General features: G+C 53.2%; 1 protein-coding gene across 3 annotated transcripts in view; it reads left to right on the plus strand.

The window, feature by feature from the left end:
- STRN4 (striatin 4) overlaps positions 1 to 18,674 on the plus strand; it is a 28,725-nt gene extending 10,051 nt beyond the window's left edge. For 2 of the 3 annotated variants that reach the window (XM_077131350.1, XM_077131352.1), the window contains exons 5-18: positions 1,266 to 1,463; positions 3,708 to 3,849; positions 7,520 to 7,679; positions 8,308 to 8,421; positions 8,760 to 8,875; positions 12,766 to 12,941; positions 13,041 to 13,088; positions 13,386 to 13,507; positions 14,516 to 14,683; positions 14,857 to 14,997; positions 15,427 to 15,525; positions 15,721 to 15,807; positions 17,387 to 17,619; positions 17,779 to 18,674. In XM_077131350.1, coding sequence (XP_076987465.1) covers positions 1,266 to 1,463; positions 3,708 to 3,849; positions 7,520 to 7,679; positions 8,308 to 8,421; positions 8,760 to 8,875; positions 12,766 to 12,941; positions 13,041 to 13,088; positions 13,386 to 13,507; positions 14,516 to 14,683; positions 14,857 to 14,997; positions 15,427 to 15,525; positions 15,721 to 15,807; positions 17,387 to 17,556 — 1,741 coding nt within the window. In that variant the 3' untranslated portion in view covers positions 17,557 to 17,619; positions 17,779 to 18,674. The remainder of the gene's footprint in view (positions 1 to 1,265; positions 1,464 to 3,707; positions 3,850 to 7,519; positions 7,680 to 8,307; positions 8,422 to 8,759; positions 8,876 to 12,765; positions 12,942 to 13,040; positions 13,089 to 13,385; positions 13,508 to 14,515; positions 14,684 to 14,856; positions 14,998 to 15,426; positions 15,526 to 15,720; positions 15,808 to 17,386; positions 17,620 to 17,778) is intronic. The other variant, XM_077131351.1, reaches the window with a different exon arrangement.
- Positions 18,675 to 21,147: the final 2,473 nt, after the last annotated feature.

Here is a 21,147-nt window from a genome sequence, read left to right on the forward strand (position 1 = left end):
GTTATTTTTAATTTTTTAGTGTTACAGACAAGGTGGTAAACACCAGAAAGCTGTTTGTGTTTCCTTGATTTCCTTACACTAAATATCTAGAAGTGTAACTGCCACCTTAAATTGTGTGCAAGCAGTAACAGCAAAGTGATAATGATAATAATGTGCAACACTTAAAAGTACGGACTGGGTGCCCTGCACATTTTACACACATCAATTTATCATATAAACCCCCTTATAGTGTCCCTGCTACATATAACCTCACTTTCCCCCATTCCAAAGGCTGTGGTGCAAAGAGATTATATGTTAACACAAGTCACTTAATAAGTAGAGAGTCTGAAATTTGAACTCAGGCAGTCCAACCTCAGAGCCCAAGCTCTCACCATTCTGCCTCTCTTCCTGGGGCAGTAGGGACCACAGACACAAACAAACACAGTTAAGATTAAGCCAAGCAAAGGAAGACAAGTGCAGCCCAGTGTGAGCAGAGCAGTCAGGGTGCTCTAAGGGACCAGGGAAGCAGGAATGGCTTCCTGGTGAAGATACTGGTAGGGACCAGCAAGGGATGATGTGTCACATCTTTTGAAGCACAGATCCCATGTGTCCCATAAGTTTTTTGTTTGTTTTTTAACTTTTAGACCAGTCTCAACTGGCTTAAACTTTTTTTACTTGCAGAAGTGATAAATGCTCATTTGTAGAAGTAAGTGGAGTAAGTTGTAAAAGTTCTTTTTAAATCGCTAATCACATTCTCCAGAGGTCACTGCTGTTAAGTTTAATAAATCTCTAGACCTTTTGGGGTCATAATACAAGTATGTGTTTGTGTGCGATGTATGCTTGTATACACATTAATACCTTTTTTTTTTACAAAAGTGTAAATCATGCAGAACGTAGAACTTACAGTTTTCATTAAGATATTTATCCTGACCATCTTTCCCTTACAGAGTCCTCATTTATTTTCTGCCTCGCTCCACCATCAGTGACTTGCTTTGTAGTCATTTGCCAACATAGGCCCCATCTGTGGGCATTGAGGCAGTCTCCGTTTTGGTTCTTAAGGCATCGTGGCAGACGTCCTTGCATGACAGTGTTGTGCATGCATGCAAGGGCTTCTCTTAAAATTAGTCTTGCAAGTGAAACTACTGGGTCTAGGCCATATACTTCCTTAAAATGTTCATATGTAGTCTAGAGTTGCCCTCTAAAGAGCCTGTCCCAATTTTCATTGGCTCCTGCAGTACATAAAGACGCCCTGGGCCATCTGATTCACACTGGTCCTTCCTCCCCAGGTACCTAGAAGAGGTGGGTTACACGGACACCATCCTGGACATGCGGTCCAAACGTGTGCGCTCCCTGCTTGGCCGCTCACTGGAGCTCAATGGGGCCATGGAGCCCAGTGAGGGAGGCCCCAGGACCACACCGGGCCCTGGGGTGCTTAGCGGGGGCGAGTCACTACTGGTGAAACAGATTGAGGAGCAGATCAAGAGGTGAGCTCTTGGACATAACGGGTCTCTTCCTCTGTTCTTCCTCCCCTGGTTGAAGGCCGGGGCGAGAAAAGAATCAGCAGGTGCCCTGGCGACCTCTTCTCCTGAGTGTATGTGGGCTCTTTTATTCTGGAAGCCTCTGTCCTTTCATTGCTGGGATCCCCAGGATTCCTTTTTGAGTTCCCCTTCCATACAAACTCCCATGGCGCTAGCCATTGTGTCAGTAAATGCCGTGGCCTCATCTCTAGCCGGCCACTCTCCTCATTCCCAGGCCTTCACATGCTCCTCAGCAAGCACTGAGCCCACCTACTGAAGGCAGACCCTGGGCCAGGAGCCAAGGACAGGCATGGTTGCCATCCTCACAGAGCTCTTAATGTCATTTTTTTCATCATAGCTGTTATTTATGAAGATAAACGTTAGATGGTGCTAAGTGTAGTGAAGACAAAAGATGATAAGAAAGAGTGACGGAAGAAATAGTACTATTTTGGATGGAGTGGGCAGGAAGGACCTGTTTATGGATGTGACAGTTGTGAAGATAACAGAATGAAATGGAGGGTAGCCACACATATAGCTGGAAGGAAAGTGTTCTAGGCAGAGGGAATGGCAAGTGCAATAGGTTTTGAGGCGGGAAAGACTTGCTATGTTCTAGAAACAGGAGAAAGGCCTGCATGGTGGAGTGGGGCAAGAATGTGGAGGCTGTGGTCTGTGGTGAGAGGTTGACATCTTGGGTCAGTTGAAGCAGGGCCCCACAGGCCATGATAAGGGTTTTAGAGTCTACCATAAGGTGGGGTGGGAAGCCAGTGGCTTTGAGCTGGGGTGTGGTGTGACCTTATGTGCTTGATTTGCTTTGAGGAGAGGCTGTGGGAGAGGCAAGAATAGAGGCAGGGAGACCTGTTAGGAGACCAGGCAAGAGATGATGGATGTGAGCAGTGAAGGAGCAAGGAATGGTCAGATTCTCGATGGTTTTCAATAGAATGGACATCAAACCAAGCAGAAGGAAAGGAAGAAGCCTGACTCCAGAGTTTGATCTGAGGACCTTAGAGAAGCATTTACCAAAATGGGGAAGAGAGTTGTGGCATTTCAGGAAGCTCCTTAGAGACCTGGGAAGTTTGAGGCCTATTGGACATCCAAGCAGAGATGCCAAGCGCCTAGTCTGGAGTTCAAGGAGGCATTGGACTCCTGAAAATGACTTCTGGTTCTCCAGCATATGGGTGGTTTTTGAAAGCCATGGGACTATATGCAGTCACAAGGGAGTGTAGATGGAGCAGAAAAGAGATCCAAGGGCAAAGCCCTTTAGAGGCTGGAAAGGGGAGGCAGAGGACATGCCAGCAAAAGAGACTGAGCCGACACAGCCCATGTTGTGGGAGGAACGGTAGGCATAATGGTGTCCTGGGAGTCCAGCACAGCCTGTTCTCAGGAAGTGGGGAGTGCCTGGCTTTGATGAGTGCTCCTGGGAGAAGAGGACTGGCAAGGGAAGGGCAGAGCAATGAGTGCCAGGTTGGGCAGCTTGGCGGAAAGAGAATGCGTTTGCAGTGATCCTTCCACTAAGTGTTAACTGTGCACGTCGGCAGTTGAGAAGAACCTGATGGCACAAAGGAGGTGGTTTGCATTTATCTGAAGTTTGAATTCCATTTCCTCTTGGAGTCAGGCATGGCAAATGCCTTCTTTGCTAAAACTTGTCAAGTTCAGAGGCATTAGCAGCAGGCCAGGAGGTAGAATTAGAAGCACTGTTGTCCCTGGGGAGATCCCCTCAGGAATGGGGTATAGATTGCCCTGCTCTTCCCTGGTCGGGCTGGCTGGCCATGTCCATGTGCTTGTAGAGTAGCAAGCTGCCCTCTCCTGCTGGCCAGTTTCCTATCACTTGCCTGACCAGCTCTGGCACTTCTAATAGGCTGTGGGAACAGGTCCTGCTGAGTTAGTGCCTCTTTCCCATCCAGTTTTCCTTCTGGCTCAGCACATGTGGGAAACATGAGCTCAGGGTTGGGGCCAGTCCTTCAGCATGTGGGTCACAGCTCAGCGAGGAGTAGGGTCCCAGTCTGCCACCTGAATGAAGGCTCGAGTTGGAATGAGTGTCTGTCAGGCAGAGTGGGCTCAAGGCCCTCTGGGTGACCAGACTCAAGGTTACGTGGGGTTGAAGTCCGTTCTGAGAGCTGGGTCCACACTCTGGCCACCGAGCCTCAGCCCCTTTCCATCTGGACTTTGTCACCTATTAGGACTAATGCCTTCTCTGCCCCTTGTCATGGGCAGGAATGCAGCGGGCAAGGATGGCAAAGAGCGCTTGGGTGGCTCGGTGCTGGAGCAGATCCCCTTCCTGCAGAGCTGTGAGGATGAAGATAGCGATGAGGATGATGAGCTGGACAGTGTGCAGCACAAGAAACAGCGCGTGAAGGTGTGCTCAGGAGCTGAGGGATGCTCTGCTCCCTTCCCCTCCCCTCCTCTCCCTTCCCCTCCTCTCCCTTTCCCTCCCCTCCCCTCCCTTCCCCTCAGCTCCTCAATCCAGGAGTTCACTCCTCATGGGGCAGGAGTAGCAGAGCGGCGGGGTGGGCATTGCAGCGCTGTCTGTGGCCTGTGTTGTGTGCGGCCTGATCTCCTTTCCTTTGTCAACCAAGCCTTTTCCCTGGTGTCAGAGGGGCCATGTCTTCACTGTCAGGGCTCCCCCCTCTCCTGCTGGCACTCCATCAGTTCTTTCCACCCTTCTCTTCTTCAGCTCTCAGGTCTCTGAGAGGCCTTTCCTGAACTCTCCCACCTCAATCAGCCTGATGTGAGCCACTCTCAGAACCTCTCCTTTTGACAGTCTGACCACAGTGGGAATTCTAGATTTTTTGATGTGATTGTTCTCTGCCTTTCTGTGAGTCCCAGTAGATTGAGAGCTCCATGAGGCAGGAACTCTGTGGGTCTGATTGAGGCTCCATCCCCTGAGGAGTACTCTCCATAAATAACCTGTGTCATGAATGAGGGTATCTGGCCTGGGCTCAGCTGGTAGGGGCTCAATAGGATGCAGATGTCTGGTCTGCCATTAGCGTTGGGCTACAGCCCAGCCTGTAGAGTCCAGAGCTCAGCTTGGCCTCGTGGTTTGGCTACCACCACTTGTCTAGCATGTCCTACATACCTCATCCTCTCTTCTGACCTGCCAGGGCCACTGAGTTTGTGCCATAGCTCTGATGCTGTCCTCAGACATTAATTTGGGCCTTTGTGGGACAGGCTCTGTGCTGGCAGCAAGGATGTGGAAGTAGGTCCAGCCTTTGACATGGAGGAGCTCGCAGGCAGTCACATGCCGTGGGACGGGCCTGGGCAGAGGCAGAAGCACCACGTGGGGAGAAGGGCTGATGGGAGACGGCCTCATGGGCTTTCTTTTAACCTCCAGCCTTCCCATCAGTGGGTTTCTCTGCCTGGAACTTCCTTCCCTTCCTCCTTCAGACTCCAGGAAGCCTTCCTGACTGCCCCTCTGCTCCTCCTTTGCCTTCCCAGGGATAGAGGCCTTCTCAGGCTTCCACTGCCCCAGTGTCTTCCCATCCCAACCCTGAGCACTCTGGGTCTTCTCTAGTGCTGTCAGTCTGTGTCCCCACCCCTATTTAATCCCTGTGAGGGGCCAGGTCTGTCTTGACCTACACTTATCTCTGCTGTCCCCAGCACACCTCAGCACAGGGTCCTACGCTGTCTGTTCAGGCACTCAGTGGACAGACTGAAAGAAATTGAAAGCACATGTGGGTAGATTAGAAGAAGGGTTAAAGGAAAATCCAACTGTCTTTTGCGTCTGCGGGTTTCTAACATAGGTCCCCTAGCCTAGAATACCTGATCCCCATCTAGTATACCTTTTACTCCTTTCAAATCTGACCTTGTGTGTCACCTTCTCTGGAAAACCTTCCTTAGTTTTCACACTCCCTTAGGCCTTTGCGTCTGTCACTGCACTTCCCCCACCTGTCCTCTGTGGCAGTGCACCTGGCCCTCTAGCTCCACACAGCAAGCCTGCAGTGAGACCTCAGACTCGATAAGATCTGTCCTTTGCCACTGGCCCAGCCGTGAAACTTTGGGTATGGGATTTTATTGGTCTTAGCTTTAGTTTTCTAACCCATAAAATGAAGCTAATAGTCTCCGGCTGTTTGGATAATTGAACAGTACATTAAAATGGGTTAATTCATGAATGCCTGGCCTGCATGGGTCTGTCACCTTCTAGGAGCTCAGGAGATGTTAGCTAGGGTGACGATGAGCAGCGTCTGACTGACTACTGTGCACAGTGTCTGTGGCACAGTAGACTGATAGTATTAGAAGTGTTGGTGGAACACAGGTGGATATGGGCCCTCACTCATGATGGAACCTTCAGAATGGCCATTACAGGTTCACACACCCTGACCCCAGCTGCTGCCTCTGTGTTCTGTCTAGACCTTGACCCTAGGTCTTCTCCAGGAAAGGAAGACAAAGGCATTCCTGTCTCATTCCTCGGGTCCTCCCATGCAGGCCAGAGGCTGCCCCCTCATGGAACCTGAGAGGTTTTGCCTCCAAACTCTTACCCTCTTGACCCAGCTTGCTTAACCAGCCAAGGCTGGCCCCCTGGGCACCCAGGGGCTGGCTAGTGCAGGTGGAACAGAGGAGGGAGAAGGCTTCCTGGAAGAGTAGGCGATCGTCAGGCTCCCCATAGTGGGGTGGGCTTAAACTAGCACTTAAGGCAGAAATCAAATTTATCAAAATTGTCTGATCATTTTGAAAATCCCGTAAGCCATTTATAAAGTGTGGCCGCTATTGCGAGTGTACAAGCCCTGGCTGGGACTTAGTGTAAACATGTGAGTCTTACTTAACAACAGGGTAAAAAGTGGATATTCAAGATGCAGCTGTTTAACTGCTTACCTCTGTATAAAAGCTGTATAAAAGATGTGGGTGTGATGCTGCACCTGAATCCACAAGTCGAGGATGAACCATGAAAACAAATCAAGGTGATTTGTTAAGGCTGACTGGGTTGGAGTCCCTTAGCAGATTCAGTATTCTTTTTTTTTTTTTTTTTTTTTTTTTAAAGAGAGAGGGAGGAAAGGAAGGAAAGACAGAGAAGGAAGGAAGGGAGGAAGAAAGGGAAACATTTTTTAAACATTTTCTTGTTTTATTATATTTTGTTTGTTTGTTTGTTTTTTACATGGGCTGGGGCCGGGAATCGAACCGGGGTCCTCTGGCACGGCAGGCAAGCACTCTTGCCCGCTGAGCCACCGCGGCCCTCCAGATTCAGTATTCTTTTGCCAATGTTCTCTTTCTTTTCCCAGAATAGAATAAACTTCCTTGTTTTCTCGCATTCTTAAAGTGTAGTACATGTTCATCATATAAGAAAAAAATAATCAATGTGGGAAGTTATAAGGGAGGCTCGAAGAACCCCCTGGACTATTACACCTGAGTTGGCCCTACCCTGAGGAATTGCTGGGATTTGGTGACGTTGGGCTGGTGGCCTCGCTCAGCTCCACCTCATTTCTTCATCTGTAATATGGAAATATTGATGCTGATAACAGCTCACTATTCACAGGGTGGCTGTGGGATTAAGGGAAATTGTGGCTACAAAGCTTGTCGCGGGTTAACAAATTGCTAACACTGGCACAGAGGGTGTGATAAGTGTTTATTTTTATTATTACTGTTATACCCATAGTGGAATTCCAGGGGGCCTGTCCCTCATTTTAATTGTGTGCATCAAACGCTCAATTCACACATAGACACAAGATATATACCCCCTCTCACCCGCAAAGAGAGTGTACTGTAACTCGACTCCTCTTCACAAGAGATGTGCCAGGGGCTGGGAAGAGCCCAAGTCAGAGCTGGGCGGAGGGACTGTAAGTGTGAAGGGGAGAGTGGGGAGGGCTGGGGGAGCACTGTCCCTGCCCCTTGTGGTCAGGAGCCTCCGAGGGCAGGAGCAGGGTGAGGACAGCCGTCCATGTGGGACACTCAGGGAGGAAACAAGGCTGGTGCGCAATGGGCCCAAGCAGACAGAGACTGAGGGCCAGGCACCCTGGTTTATCTGCTTACACAGAGGGGTGGGCTTGGTCTCTGGACAAGAGCCCCCCTGATCTGTCTGGTTTCTCCATGGCCAGCTCCCCTCCAAGGCCCTGGTGCCCGAGATGGAGGACGAGGATGAGGAGGATGACTCGGAGGATGCTATCAACGAGTTTGATTTCCTGGGCTCAGGGGAGGATGGAGAAGGGTCTCCAGACCCTCGGCGTTGTGCTGGAGATGGGAACCACCATGAGCTGGGTGAGTGGAGGGCTTTCTGGTCAGCCTCTGCTTGTTTTCCTCCTAGGGTGGGGGTAGGACCCAGGGCCTGCCCCTTCCACATGTAACTGCCTGCAGCTGCTTCCCGCCCCAGGTTCTCTCCACCGGATGGATACGCTTCCTGAGGTGGGGGGGGTGGCTGCAGAGAGCAGGAGGCCTGCGTCAGGGTGATCAGGCCCCTCACCCCTTCCCTGGAAAGTCCCTGTGGGGATGTAGGCAGGTCCAGCCCTTCCTGAAGCAGAGCCTCCAGCCTGCTACGGCATCCAGTCCTTTGCTGACCAAACTCAAGGAGGGAACAGAATAGTGGAGGAGAACAGATGGGGCAGTGCTGAGTCCTGCCTATCCTGTGTCTCCGAGCTAGGAGGGCCGAAAAAGTCACATGGCATGGCTGGGGACTCTGAGGCCCAGGCAAGGGGAGCAGCCCCAGGATGGGCCTAGCTTAGTCTGTCTCCTCCATTCATCCCCATCCCTACCCTGAGCCCAGTGCTCTTTGGGGCCCTGGCTTCCCCACCTTAACAGTGGCAGAAGAGGCTTCAGGTGGCAGAGAAGGCATTGCCTGCGTGTAGCCAGCTAGAAACAGCTTGGTAATCCAACATGTCTCCTCCCTCAGAAAGCCGTCGGGTCAAACTCCAGGGGATTTTGGCAGACCTGCGAGATGTGGATGGGCTGCCTCCCAAAGTGACTGGCCCACCTCCTGGCACCCCCCAGCCCCGGCCACACGAAGGTAAGAGGCTTTCCCACCTCCACCCCAGTCCCGGGGGACCATAGCAGAGGGAGGCTGCAGAGCTAAGCCCAGAGTTTCTACACCCTCAGTGTCGAGGCCCAGCTTCTAGCCTGCAGCCTCCCTGTCCCAAAAGTTCGTCTGTCTGTCTCTGTCTCCCTCTTTTTTGTCTGTCCTGCCCCTGTCTGTCTGTCTCTCTCTGTCTTTTCTTTCCAGCTGTGATTCTTGATCTTGTCCTCTCCCTGTCTCTCTTTCTCACTCCTTATCTTTCTCTCTGCCTCTCTCTGTCTTTCTCTCTCTCCCTTCCCCTCTCTGCCCCCTCCCTCCCCTCCCCCTACCAGGTTCCTTTGGCTTCTCCTCAGACGTTTTCATCATGGACACTATCGGGGGCGGGGAGGTGAGCCTGGGGGACTTGGCAGATCTCACCGTCACCAACGACAACGACCTCAGCTGTGATGTAAGTTCGTGGAGTGTCCCCTGCCCCTTGTTGGATCCTGTCTAGCACTCCCACATTATGCCAGCCCTCACCAGGCTCTTCCTGGAGTGCCAGGCCTGGCACTCTGGCTCCCATGCCTGAGGATTGGATGCTTTCTTGGCAGCTTCGGTTTTACAGAGGGGTCCACATGCAGGTGGGTGTAGGGACCTGACCAGGATCACAGAGGGTCAGGGTCTGCAGGACGATGGAGTCCACATGTTGACCCCTGCACTGAGTGCCTCCTCCCCTGAAGCTCCCTCCTCCCCCAGCACACAGCAGCCCCAGCGAACACCCCCAGGCCAAGGAGGGTGGGCTGAAGAGAAAGACAGCATCACCGGGGGAGTGGGCTCTGGGCTGGCAGCCATGCTGGAGAGAGAAGTCTCTGTGAAGGAGGGAGATTGAGCTGATGTGAAACGGCAGGCAGGATTTGGGGTGCAGGGAAATAGCAGACCCAGAGGACCAACAGGAGAGCTGGGAAGATGGCCTCAAGTCACAAAACCCAGAAAATCAGGCAAATCTGCCGTGAATGGGGCTGATTGTGGAGGAGCAGTTGGGCTGGAAGGAAGGGTCTCCTTGTGGCAGCATTCTGAGATATCTGGGAAATCCTGAGGGGTGGTGGGGGTGCACTTTTGCATACAGAATGTGTCACCACTTTTAGCGGGACCCCCAGTGGTTGGAGACCCCATTGAGGGTGGAGGGCACTGTGGACACTAGAAGGGCTACTCTCTCCTCCATGCTGTGAGGGAGGATGGTCCGAGCTCAGCTCGAAGGAGGCAGCAGGTGCCCATTTGACAGCAGGTCTTCTGGCCCCAAAGAACTCTGGTGGAAATGATTGTTGAGTTTGGGGCATTGAGGGGGGGGTGCGGGGGGGGGGGGCAGGAACTGGGCTGAAGGGGTTGCCAGGTAGGAATCCTGTCTGGGGATGAGGCACTGAGGCCTGCCTGACAGTCTGCTTGTCTTCTTCCCAAGCCTGGCCCTCCCTGGGTTCTCCAGCTCGGTGAGCAGCTCTACCCTCCGTCCATCCATCCATCAGGGCTGCACAGTTTGTCCTTTCTGCCATGTCTTTACCCACTCTGCACAAGGCTCCATCTGCATCTGGTCTCAGTGCCTCCTCCCCCTGGGGCACCCTCGTGGCCTCTTTTCTCTTTGCAGCTATTCTTTTTCTTTTAAAAACAGATTTATTGAGATAGAATTCACATACCATACATTTCATCCGTTTAAAGTATACAACTTAATGGTTTCTGGAACATACTTCACTACAGTTAAGAATATTTTTGTCATTCCCAAAAGAAACCTCCCACAAAAGGACAAATATTTTATGACTTCTCGCATATGAAATACTTAGAATTAGCAAATTCATAGAGACTGAAAGCTGCTCTATGCAGCATAGGGGTTACTAGGGGGTGGGGGAGGGGGAAATGGAAAGTTATTGCTAAATGCCAACGGGGTCTGTTTGGGAGGATGAAAAATAATCTGGACACAGGTGAGAGTCATGCAGCATTGTCAGTGCCGGATGTTACCGCATTGCTCACTTAACGGTTAAAATGATTTTTATGTTATATATATATTTACCACGATTTTAAAAAGAAAATAAAGAATCAAAGATAACCCACCCCTAGAGCTATTATCTTCAACCCTCTTCTCCCCCATCCCACACCCAGCCTTAGGCAGCCACTAACCTCTAATCACAAACGATTCACAAACCACACAATTTACCCATTTTAAGTGTACAATTCAGCGGTTTTTAGTATATTCACAGAGTTGTGCAGCCTTCACCACAATCCATTTTATAACACTTTATCACCTGAGAAAGCAACCCCACACCCATTAGCAGTCACTCCCCGCTTCTCCCTTACCCTCCCTGCCCTGGGCGGCCACCATTCTGCTTTCTCTCTGTGGATTTACCCATTCGGGACATTTCATATAAATGGAGTCATGCACCACGTGGACTTTTGGGCTGGCTTCTTTCACTCGGCATCATGTTTTCAAGGTTCATCCGTGTTGTAGTCTGTAGCAGGGCTTCATTCTTTTTTCTTTTCTAATCCAACAACTAGTTATTGAGCATGTACTGCGTTAAACCTTATGCCTCGCACTGTGCAGTGAAAAGGACACACAGCCCTGCCCTTTGGAAATATGAATCTGCTGGGGGGAAAACGTTAGCAAATGACTCATGCATAGGTAATTACAGTCGCAGTAAGTGCTGGGAAGTAGTCCTCCCAAACTTGAGATTTTGTGATTTTTTTTTTTTATAATCTAATTTTTTAATTATTAAAATGACTATTAAAAAAAACTGCTGTTTCTAACAGTGCCACATTACAGGTTTACAAATACCATAAAAATTTTGTAAAGATTTTTGTTTGGCTTTACAAAATAAGGATAAACACACAAAGGTGTGTGCGTGTGTGTATGTAGAGAGAACATGGAGGAAGGACTTTCATTCCTTTTAATTGCCATATAATATTCCAGTCTCTGGATACCCCACGTTGCATTTATTTAGCTCTTATGAATAATGCTGCTATGAACATTCATGTTCAAGTTTTTATGTGAACATGTTTTCAGTTTTCTTGAGAGTATACTTAGGAGTGGAATTGCTGAATCATATTTTGACTTTATCTGTCTGATGAACTGCCAGGTGGTTTTTCAAAATGGCTTCACCATCTGACATTCTCTCCAGCAGTGTATTGGGGGTTCTTATCTCTCCGTATCTTCTCCAACCCTTGTCCTCGTCTTTTATTACAGCCATCATGATGGGTGTGAGGTAGCATCTCATTGTGATTTATTTTTATTAGAGCAGTTGTAGGTTTACAGAAAAATCATTCTGAACATGCAAGTTCTTATAGACCCCCTACAACCTACCTGCACAATTTTCTGTTAACATTTTGCTTTAAAATAGTACCTTTGTTAACATTGATGAAACAAAATAATGATGAAACAAAATAATATAGTCTGTGGTTTGCTTTAGGCTTCACTTTTGTGTTGTCATTGTGATTTTGATTTGCATTTCCCTGATATTGAACATTTTTTCATGTGCTTATTGGCCATTTGTATACTTTCTCTGAAGAACTGCCTATTCAGAGTCTTCGCCCATTTTTAAATTGCGTTATTTGTCTTTTTTTATTATTTAGCTGTAATTGTTCTTCACGTATGCTGGTACACATGCAGCCACTGGTACACATGCAGCCACCTTTATCTTCCCCTAATCTGAGTGTCATCTGGGCCAGCCAGAGCGAATTTTATCATTCCTTTGCACTAAACCCTTCCATGGCTTTCCATTTCTCTTAGGTTTTTTTTTTTTTTTTAAGATGAAATGCAGATTCCCAATGGTGGCTTATCATTTGCCTCCTTCCAACCTTTCTGGCCTCATCTCTTGCCGGTGTCCCCCTTGCTTTCTGCACTCCAGCTGCACTGGCTTCCTTTCAGGTGCTGGTTCTGCCCTTGTTACCTCCTGCCTCAGGGCCTTTGGACATGCCTCCTCCTCTTCCCCAGGTAGCCCTGCTCATTTATCACGTGTTAGTTCATACATCACTTCTTCAGGAAAACCTTACTGACTCCCGTATAGGAGGTCAGGCTGCATTTTTCATTCATAGCATTTCTTGTTCATGATCCCGTGCACCTGAGATGACCCCTCTCCCCCCTCTGAGCTGGGAGCTCTTTGTCTCCCCAGAACCTGGCACAGTTCTTGACATATTGTAGGAACTTGTTAAATGAGTGAGGGGATTCTGCCTGGCAAAGAGGGAGGAGAAGAGTGTCCAGGCTGGAGGATGTCTGCAGGAGAATTCTCTGGGGGTCTGGGTGGGTAAGGAAAGAGTCCTTGAAGTCCAGGATGGCAGTGTCTGCCTGATTGCCACTGAGGCAGCCCCCCTCCCCCACAGCTGTCTGACAGCAAAGATGCCTTTAAGAAGACATGGAACCCCAAATTTACCCTCCGCTCCCACTACGATGGCATCCGCTCCCTTGCTTTCCACAACAGCCAGTCGGCTCTGCTGACCGCTTCTGAGGATGGCACGCTCAAGCTCTGGAACCTGCAGAAGGCAGTCACGGCCAAGAAGTGAGGGAAGCCCCACATGGGGTGGGAGGGGTTATCTGGCCCCAAGGGACAAGAGTGAGAGAGGTCTTGATGACACCCCGCCTGTGTGTCTCCCCATAGGAATGCTGCGCTAGATGTGGAACCAATCCATGCCTTCCGGGCTCACAGGTAGGTAGGGCCAGAGAGCAGGAGACAGAGCAGGACCATACCCCAGCTCGTTGTGCTCTGCAGACTTTTGGTGGCCCTGGCATCCAGCTCTTGCCATAGCCCTTCAAAGGAGCAAATAGGGACAGGGGTGCTGGTGGGCAGCTTGTCTGGGTGGCACAACCAGAGCCCCAATGCTAAATCCCTTTTGGCTGTCCTTGAAAAATGCTAGTAGAGAACTTCCCAGCCCCTTGGGAGTTGGGGGTAGGGAGGGCTCTGAATTTTTTGTCTCTCCCCTCCACCCACCTTCATATCCTCTAGGGGCCCTGTGTTGGCGGTGGCCATGGGTAGCAACAGCGAATACTGTTACAGTGGTGGGGCAGATGCCCGTATCCACAGCTGGAAGATTCCAGACCTCAACATGGACCCTTATGATGGTTATGGTGAGGATGGGTCCCCCCCTTGCCCCCCTTTCCCTCCCATTGGCCTCAAGGGCCTCTTTGTGCTACAGTGCCCAGAGCCTCCCCCCATGCCCAGCACTATGAGGTCCTGGGAATGTAGAGGAAAGGGCTCCTAGCTTGATACAGGATGTGGCACAGACCACAGGATGAAGCCAGGACGAGGGCAAGTAGGGAGTGCTTCACAGAGTTGGTGATGGTCCAGCCAACTTTCACACATTGGCTGCTTGACAGGCCAAGGTTAGGGCCTTCTGGACAGGGACCAGGATATACCAAGGCTGATAGCGGGTACAGTCAGGGATTAGCCAGGAGTTTTATGTGCTGAAAGTGGAGGAGGTTCATGAAGAGGAAGAAGGAAAGGTGAGATGGGAGAAGTTACTGGACCAGGTTGTAGGGATTTGGGGACTTGTTTTTGAGTTGTCAAGTAGGGAAGCGGGGACCCCCACTGTAGTTGTCAGCGTCTCTTCCCTTGCCCTCTGACACCTCTTGATAATTCTCTGATCACATACATGGCCTGGTGTTCCATTCTGTCATGGAAAAGTTTAAAGGCCTGTGCTTCCCTTGAAGAAAAGACTCCTCCTGGGCCAGGGATGGGACTGACTGGTGAGGCAGAGGCCAGGCTGGGGAGGGCGTTAGGGCTATAGTGCTGCTTACCTTCCCTTCAGAGTTTTGCATTGAGCACCCCAGTTTGTGCCAGGCAGTATTCTCAGACTGGGGAGGCAGCAGTGATAGAGAAAACCCTCCCCTCTGGAGTTTCCACTCTTGGGGTGCATTAGGGGCCCTGAAATCTTTCCAGAAGAGCAAGTGATCTGAGTGTGAGCAACCACTGGACACAGGACACAATGGGAACAACTCAGAGGAGGCAGTGATCTCTGTGTGAATAGATGGTTGAACAGCTCTGTCAGAGCTGGTGCTTGGGACTGCCCAGGAAGGGGCCAGGCGTAGGGGCTGACAGCCCTGACACAGCCTGTTTCCTCCCTGTGGCGAGTCTAGACCCAAGTGTGCTGAGCCACGTCCTGGAGGGCCATGGGGATGCCGTGTGGGGTCTGGCCTTCAGCCCCACATCCCAGCGCCTAGCCTCCTGCTCTTCTGATGGCACAGTCCGCATCTGGGATCCCAGCAACAGCCCGAACTGCCTTTGTACCTTCCCCACAGCCAGCGGTAAGGGGGTGGGGGTGGGAGTAGGGGTGGGGGCCTGATATCCCCCATGGGAGCAGTAAGTGGAGGCCCAGAGAATGGGAGTCCTAGGGAGACCCAGTCTTCCCGACTCCTGGTCTATCCCCCTGGGGCAGGACTAGGTCCAGTTGGCAGCCTTTTCTCCCCTCCATTCTCAGAACATGGGACCCCCACCTCAGTGGCCTTCACCAGCACCGAGCCTGCCCACATTGTGGCCTCCTTCCGCTCTGGTGACACTGTCCTGTATGACCTGGAGGTTGGCAGCGCCCTCCTCACGTTAGAGTCTCGAGGAAACAGCGGTAAGGGGGGTCCCAAGGGCTGGAGGGGGCCTAGACGGGGGTGGGGGATCTGAATGCCTCTGCAGCCCACTTCTTCCTTTGTCTTGGTGAGCTGGTTCAGTCAGCTGAGGGGATTCCCTGACCGTAGGGATTCTGAGCTACTGCTGGGCCTGAGCAGGAAGGAAAGAGCTAGCCTTCTGGGGCTGAAAGGAGAGAGAGAACGTCCTGGACTCTCGTGTAGGACTTGGCTTCGTGTCTGTTATCACAAACCTCCCTCCCCTCCCCAAAGGCACATGTGCCCAGTTGATGGATGCAATACTTCTGCCCAGTGAAAGAAGTATCCTGTGTGCCCAGCTCACCTCAACATCCAGGCAGCATGTGGGGTTCTCTTGCCTCTATTCTCCCTGATTTTCCTCTTGACATCATTCCCTCACCCTCTTTTCCTTCCAGGCCCCACCCAGATCAACCAGGTGGTGAGCCATCCAAACCAGCCCCTCACCATCACTGCCCATGATGACAGAGGCATCCGCTTCTTGGACAATCGGACAGGTGAGGTCCAGCCTTCCCATCCTGCCCCCTCCCTGGCCTGGTGTGTGCGTGGGAGGAGGTGTAACCCAGAACCACACCACGGAAACCACTCTCCACCTTGGATGGCTCTCTGGAGTGTGTCCTCTGGTCCCTTCACCCTCCCTGCCCAGGCCTAGAGTGAGAAAGTAACCCCTCACCCACCCTTTCTCCCTTCAGGTAAATCTGTGCATTCCATGGTCGCCCACTTGGATGCGGTCACCTGCCTAGCTGTGGACCCCAATGGCGTGTTCCTGATGTCGGGAAGTAAGTTGGGACCCTTCTGGCCCACAGGGAGCCAGGTTGTATCCCGTCCCCAGCAGAGTTGAGCTCACTGTGCTTTCCAGGTGGGGGCCAAGGTGGGGGGAGAAGCTGAGCACTGGCCTCCAGGGGGTGTTCTGGGGCACTTGGAGGCTCAGGAGCAGGTGGAGGGCCTCTCAGAAACAGGAACCGTGACGGCAGCGGTCATGATGGCAGTTACAGCAAAGTAGTGCAGGCTCCCAGCCCCGCGAGGGACACTTCACCTCTTTCCCTTCATTTACTCCTCAAGAACGCCATGACGTGGGTGCTGTTATTACCCCCATTTTACAGATGGGGAAACAGACCCAGAGAAGCTTTGTTGATTGCAGGAGCGAAGCCCAGCTGTATCTGACTATGTTCTTTCTGGTGGTTTTTAGCATATGACTCCTCCTGTTCTTTCTTCACAAGGGCACTGAGGTCTGGCAGTGGTGGGGTAGGATTTGGGGAGGGCTGGAAAAGGGGTCAGAGTTCCCCAGAGGGGTGAGGGATGTGAGCCTGTCCAGAGCAGACCCTCCCTGGGCAAGGGGCCTCTACTCACCTCTGCTGCCCTGCACTGGCCCTGCCCTGCAACAGGCTGAGAGAGAAGAGAGTGTGTGTGTGAGCAAGTGTGTGTTGTGTGCGGCATAAGTGAGTGCATGAATGCATGAGTGCACGCCTGTGTGCGCAGAGGCTGGGGAGTGGTGGGTGTGGAGGGGCCCAGCCCTCCATGCCTTTTCCTCAGTGTGGCAGCTGCCTGGCCTCTGGCCTTGAGTCTCCATCTGCCACGTATTAGCAGCAACTGTCCCGAGGGAGGGACGGTTGAGGGTTCAGGCAGAGCGTACATTGCAGATTTTCTACAGCGCTGGGGTCCCTGCAGAAAGTGCTCAAACTCTGTTGCCGTTTCTGTGATAGTTGAGGTTGCTGAGCCTCACCAGCCTCCCATGGCACCCAGCTTGGTTTTTCTGATGCTGTACTCTGGCCATGTCCCTCAAGTGGCTCCCCTGTCACCAGACTGAAAGCCAGAGTTGCACCACAGTCCCCAAGGCCCTGCCCGTCTTCTCCATGCCATCTCTCTGACGTCTCCTTCCCACTTTGTGCCCAGGCCCCTCTAGCCTGCTCCTCACCTCCTGTTACTCTTAGCTGTGGCAGGCTGCTCCTGCCTTCCCACTGCCGCCCAGAAGCCTCTGCCCGTACCCCCTTCCCTGCCTGTTCTTGCTCCTCACACAGATTTACTTTTGCTCCCTGGGCTCCTTATTCCCCAGGATGGTTTGTTAATTCTGGTTTTGCTTTTTATGGGCTCCCACTGCTAGCTGGAATGCCAGCACTTAGGAGCAGGGAGATTTAAAGGTCCACAGTAGGTGCAGAGAGATAGATGTGGATGGTACAGTAAAGGGTTCTCCTTTGGTCTGGGTGGCAGGAAGTGACTGGCCAGAGGGACAGGAGAGAATTGAGCCCCACCCCAGGCCTTGAACTAGGCCAGGTGAGGGCTCACGGGGCGAAGGGTCTGAGCAAGTAGCTGGGCTTACCTGGCTCTTGGTGACGGCCCCTTCTGCTCGCACCCGCACAGGCCATGACTGCTCACTGCGCCTGTGGAGCCTAGACAACAAAACCTGCGTGCAGGAGATCACGGCCCACCGTAAGAAGCACGAGGAGGCCATCCACGCGGTTGCCTGCCACCCCAGCAAGGCCCTCATCGCCAGTGCCGGGGCTGATGCCCTGGCCAAGGTCTTTGTATGATGTCCCCCGCCCCTCTCTGGCCCCCACGCTGGCTGGGGGGCGGGGCCAGCAGGCCGGCCTGAGGTGAGGGGCTGCTGGGCTCTTGGTATTCTAGATGAGAGGGAGGCTGAGGGGTCTAAGGGGGGGTTGAAGGGGCTGAGGGGGGCTGGGCTTAGGAGGGAGATGTCCCTGTACCCTTGCCCGACTCAGCCGGTCCTGTCTCCCCTACCTTTGTCTCCCCAGGTAACTCCCAGCCTCAACCTGGAGGCATGAGGCCTGGCCTCTGACCGCCTACTTGGAGCCCGGTGGTGCTAAGGGCCTTTTCCCCCAGGAAGCCCCTCTCCCCGAGGCCTCACCTGCACCCAGCACCAGCTGCGGGAGGGACCATGGCCTGGGGCCTCCTTCAGGACTCACCCCCTTGAGGATTTCTTCGGGGGAGGGGGGTTTCCTCCTGCCCAGACACCCACTCTTCTATCTGAACTGCCTTCTCCGGGGCAGCACAGCCAAGATTGGGTACCCTTGGGGATCACTTTTTCTAAGATGCCAGAAGGTGCCAGGATCCCCCTTCCTCTCTGCCCTCTTGGACCTGGGTGGGAGCCGTGCTGGGAGGAGTCCCGGGGGGGGGGGGGCACAGGCTTTGCTCAGTGGGAGCGACCCAGAACCCTGCCCAGTTCACTCAACAATGCTTTCCAGACACTAACTCCCACCTCCAGGGCCAGACACTGCCTGGGGGAGAGGGGGCTACCCTCAGGGCCAGCACCCCAATCCCCCAACACTCTTCCCGGGGCAGCCCCCCAGAACCCCATGGGGCCACCCAAAGGGAGAGATGGCCTTTTCTTGCCCCTCCCTGGGGCATGGAGGGTAGAGCGGGGCCCCCAGGTCCTCTTAACTCCCTGTATATCTGTATAAATAAATGGGATTTTAATGGCGCGCCCCCATCCCCACACCCCGGTTGTTATCACTGTGTGATAGTCTGTCAGTCTCCTCTCCTAGCCCCTGTCTTCCTCTATTTATTTCACTCTTTATTTGGGTTCCGCCCTGTACCCTCCGACCCCTTCGAGGGTCCTGTTCATAAGCCCTCCCGTTGCACCCCTGGACTTGTATGTGAACACTTGTCTCAATAAACCTTTGGAGTAAGACGGTGATGGTGCTGACTGCTGAGGGGATTGGAGGTTCTGGGGAAAGACAGAAGGACTTTCAGGGGAGGGACTAATCAGCCTTGCTGGGGTTGGGTGGAGTTTGGAGAGGGGATATGATGGGTTGGGGTTTTGTGGTAGGGGAAGAGGGGCAGAGAACTTGGGTGGGGTATGGGTGGAGGGGCGGAAGTGGGTGCAGAGGACCGAATCTCCCCCTCCCCCAAGGGTTCCTTCCCCAGGGACAGAGCAGTTGGGGCAGAACCCTGACAACCAGGTGATGTGAAGTGAACTTTCAGCTGAAAACTTTGTCATAGTGAGGGGGGGAGGTGTAAAGGGCCAGTGCCCAGAGTTCTTAGCCCCCTCCCCCGTGCCTTGGTCTACATGGAGCAGGAAGGGAGAGTTGGGACCTGCCAGGTACAGAGCTCCTGGCTGCATGGCTCAGGCTGCCAGAGGAGAGGGTGTTTGTCAGACCCAGGGATCCCTCCCAGCGGGGGCCTGCTGAGCCCTTCCCTGCCTTGGGGCTCTGCACTGCTTATGTGCTTACCAGGGGCTGGGCCCTGGGCTCAGCTCTGTGCCCCCATCTCACCATATGCTCACAGCCTTAAGTGGAGAGTAATGTCATTCCCACCATGCAGAGGATGAGATGGAGACCTTGGGCTCAACCAAGGTCCCCAGCAAGTTCCATTTAACTCTAGGTCATTCTGCAAATGCCTCTGCATGCTATGAGGGCTCCACCGCCTCTATTCACTGGCAAGTCCTGGCACTCACTGGGCTCAGCATCCTCTGTAGAGTGGGGGTAACGCTACCACCCCCTTCATTTGTGGTAAGGGCTGCGTCCCCAGTGCCTAGAACAGGGCCTGGTCCCTGGAAGCCTCATGAATCTGCGAGGAAGGCAAAACTGTGACCCTCACACTCATGTTAAACATTTCACTGTGACAGTCATCTGCCCATCCAGGAAAAGGGTGCAGACAGGCGGACAGCCCTCAGGTGACACTGGCAGGAGCCTGTCTGTAGTCTCCACGTGGACTTCGCGCCCCCCCCCCCCCGCCATCCCTTTGGGTCTACAGCTTCCCCAGGTGGTGGTTTGGGTTTTCGCTCCAGCCTCAGACTTCCTTCCTTCCTCGGCCCCAGCCCCCGGATGTGGTGACAGAATCGCTACTGTACCAACTTCAACCATGCCCAGGAAGGGGGACTCTTCGTGCAGACCAGGTCCCCAGCCAGCCCTGTCAGCCCACCTCCGGGATGCCTAGGACTCACACCTGGACCTTGACCTTTCCGTGAAGGGTGGGCCTGGGAGCGACTCGATCCTGGACAAGTCATTTTGCCATTCAAGTTTCAGCTTCCTGTATATAGACCAAATGGTAGCCACTGGGGAGGAGAAAGCAAGTTTGAATTGCTCAGGAAGGGGCTGGAGGAGGTGTTTTATGACATAATAGGCCCTCAATAGATATTTGGCTGGGTGAAATGAATATATCTGCCCACGAACACCTGGGTGCATGAGGTGTCCACTCCTTAATTTCTCTCAGCAAATGACAGTGACAGCCACCACTCAGTAGCCTGCTGTCTTCCAGGCACCATATACCATTGCACTCATCCCCCCCCCAGTAACTCTCTGAGGCTAGTCCTATATCACCATCCCATATACCTAATGCCACACAGGGAGAAAAACAGCCCATGCTCTTTTCCCTGTGCTAGTCAGTGTCCTGGGCCTGTTCTCCATGAAGTTGTGTGGGGGTATACCAGGCCCTTCCAGAGACGGCCCCCAGGCCGTCTACTATCCCAAGGGCTCCTCAGGAGTAGATGAAAAGAAACTGCACGCCACCCCACCAGCCCACCACTCCCCCGGCCACAGTAACCCAGCCCTGGCCCCTCCACTTGGGTCCATGCTCCAGGCATGCCCGAGGTCGCTGGGGTCAGACCTGAGGTGAGGCCCATCTGGAGGCCTAGGTCTTCCCACCTATACAATGGGCTGGGGTACTCTCAGCTTTCCATCTTCCCCGGGACTGGAGCGCGACGGAGGGAGGGGCGACGCCCTGGGAAGAGGGAGACCGAGCCCACAGAGCAGGCCAGACTTCACAGTCCATTTTCCACTCCTTCCCCTGCGGTGGGCCGGACGGAGGCCAGGCGAGACGGAGCCCCCGCTCCTTAAGGGGCCAGGCGCCTCCCCCGCCCGGTGCCCGGCAACCTGCGTTGGAGGTGAGGGTGGCTCGTCCCTCGCTTTCCAGAGCAGGGAAAAGTTAACTCCCCAGACCTGGGTATGTGGGGGGGTCGGAATTGGTCCCGCTACCCTCCCCGCCATCCTTCACCCTTTCGTGGGCCCCAGGCTCCTGGCGGGGAGGTCCCGCCCCCTAACTCCAAGGAGCTGGCCCGCCCTCCCCTTCCGCCCCCGGCCCCCCGGAGGGTCCCGCCCCCTCCCGCTGACGTCACCGAGGCCCGCTCCGATTGGCTGATTGCACCGTCGCTCCGGACACTTCCT

Source organism: Tamandua tetradactyla, chromosome 16 (assembly GCF_023851605.1).
Source record: "Tamandua tetradactyla isolate mTamTet1 chromosome 16, mTamTet1.pri, whole genome shotgun sequence".
Lineage (NCBI taxonomy): Eukaryota > Metazoa > Chordata > Mammalia > Pilosa > Myrmecophagidae > Tamandua > Tamandua tetradactyla.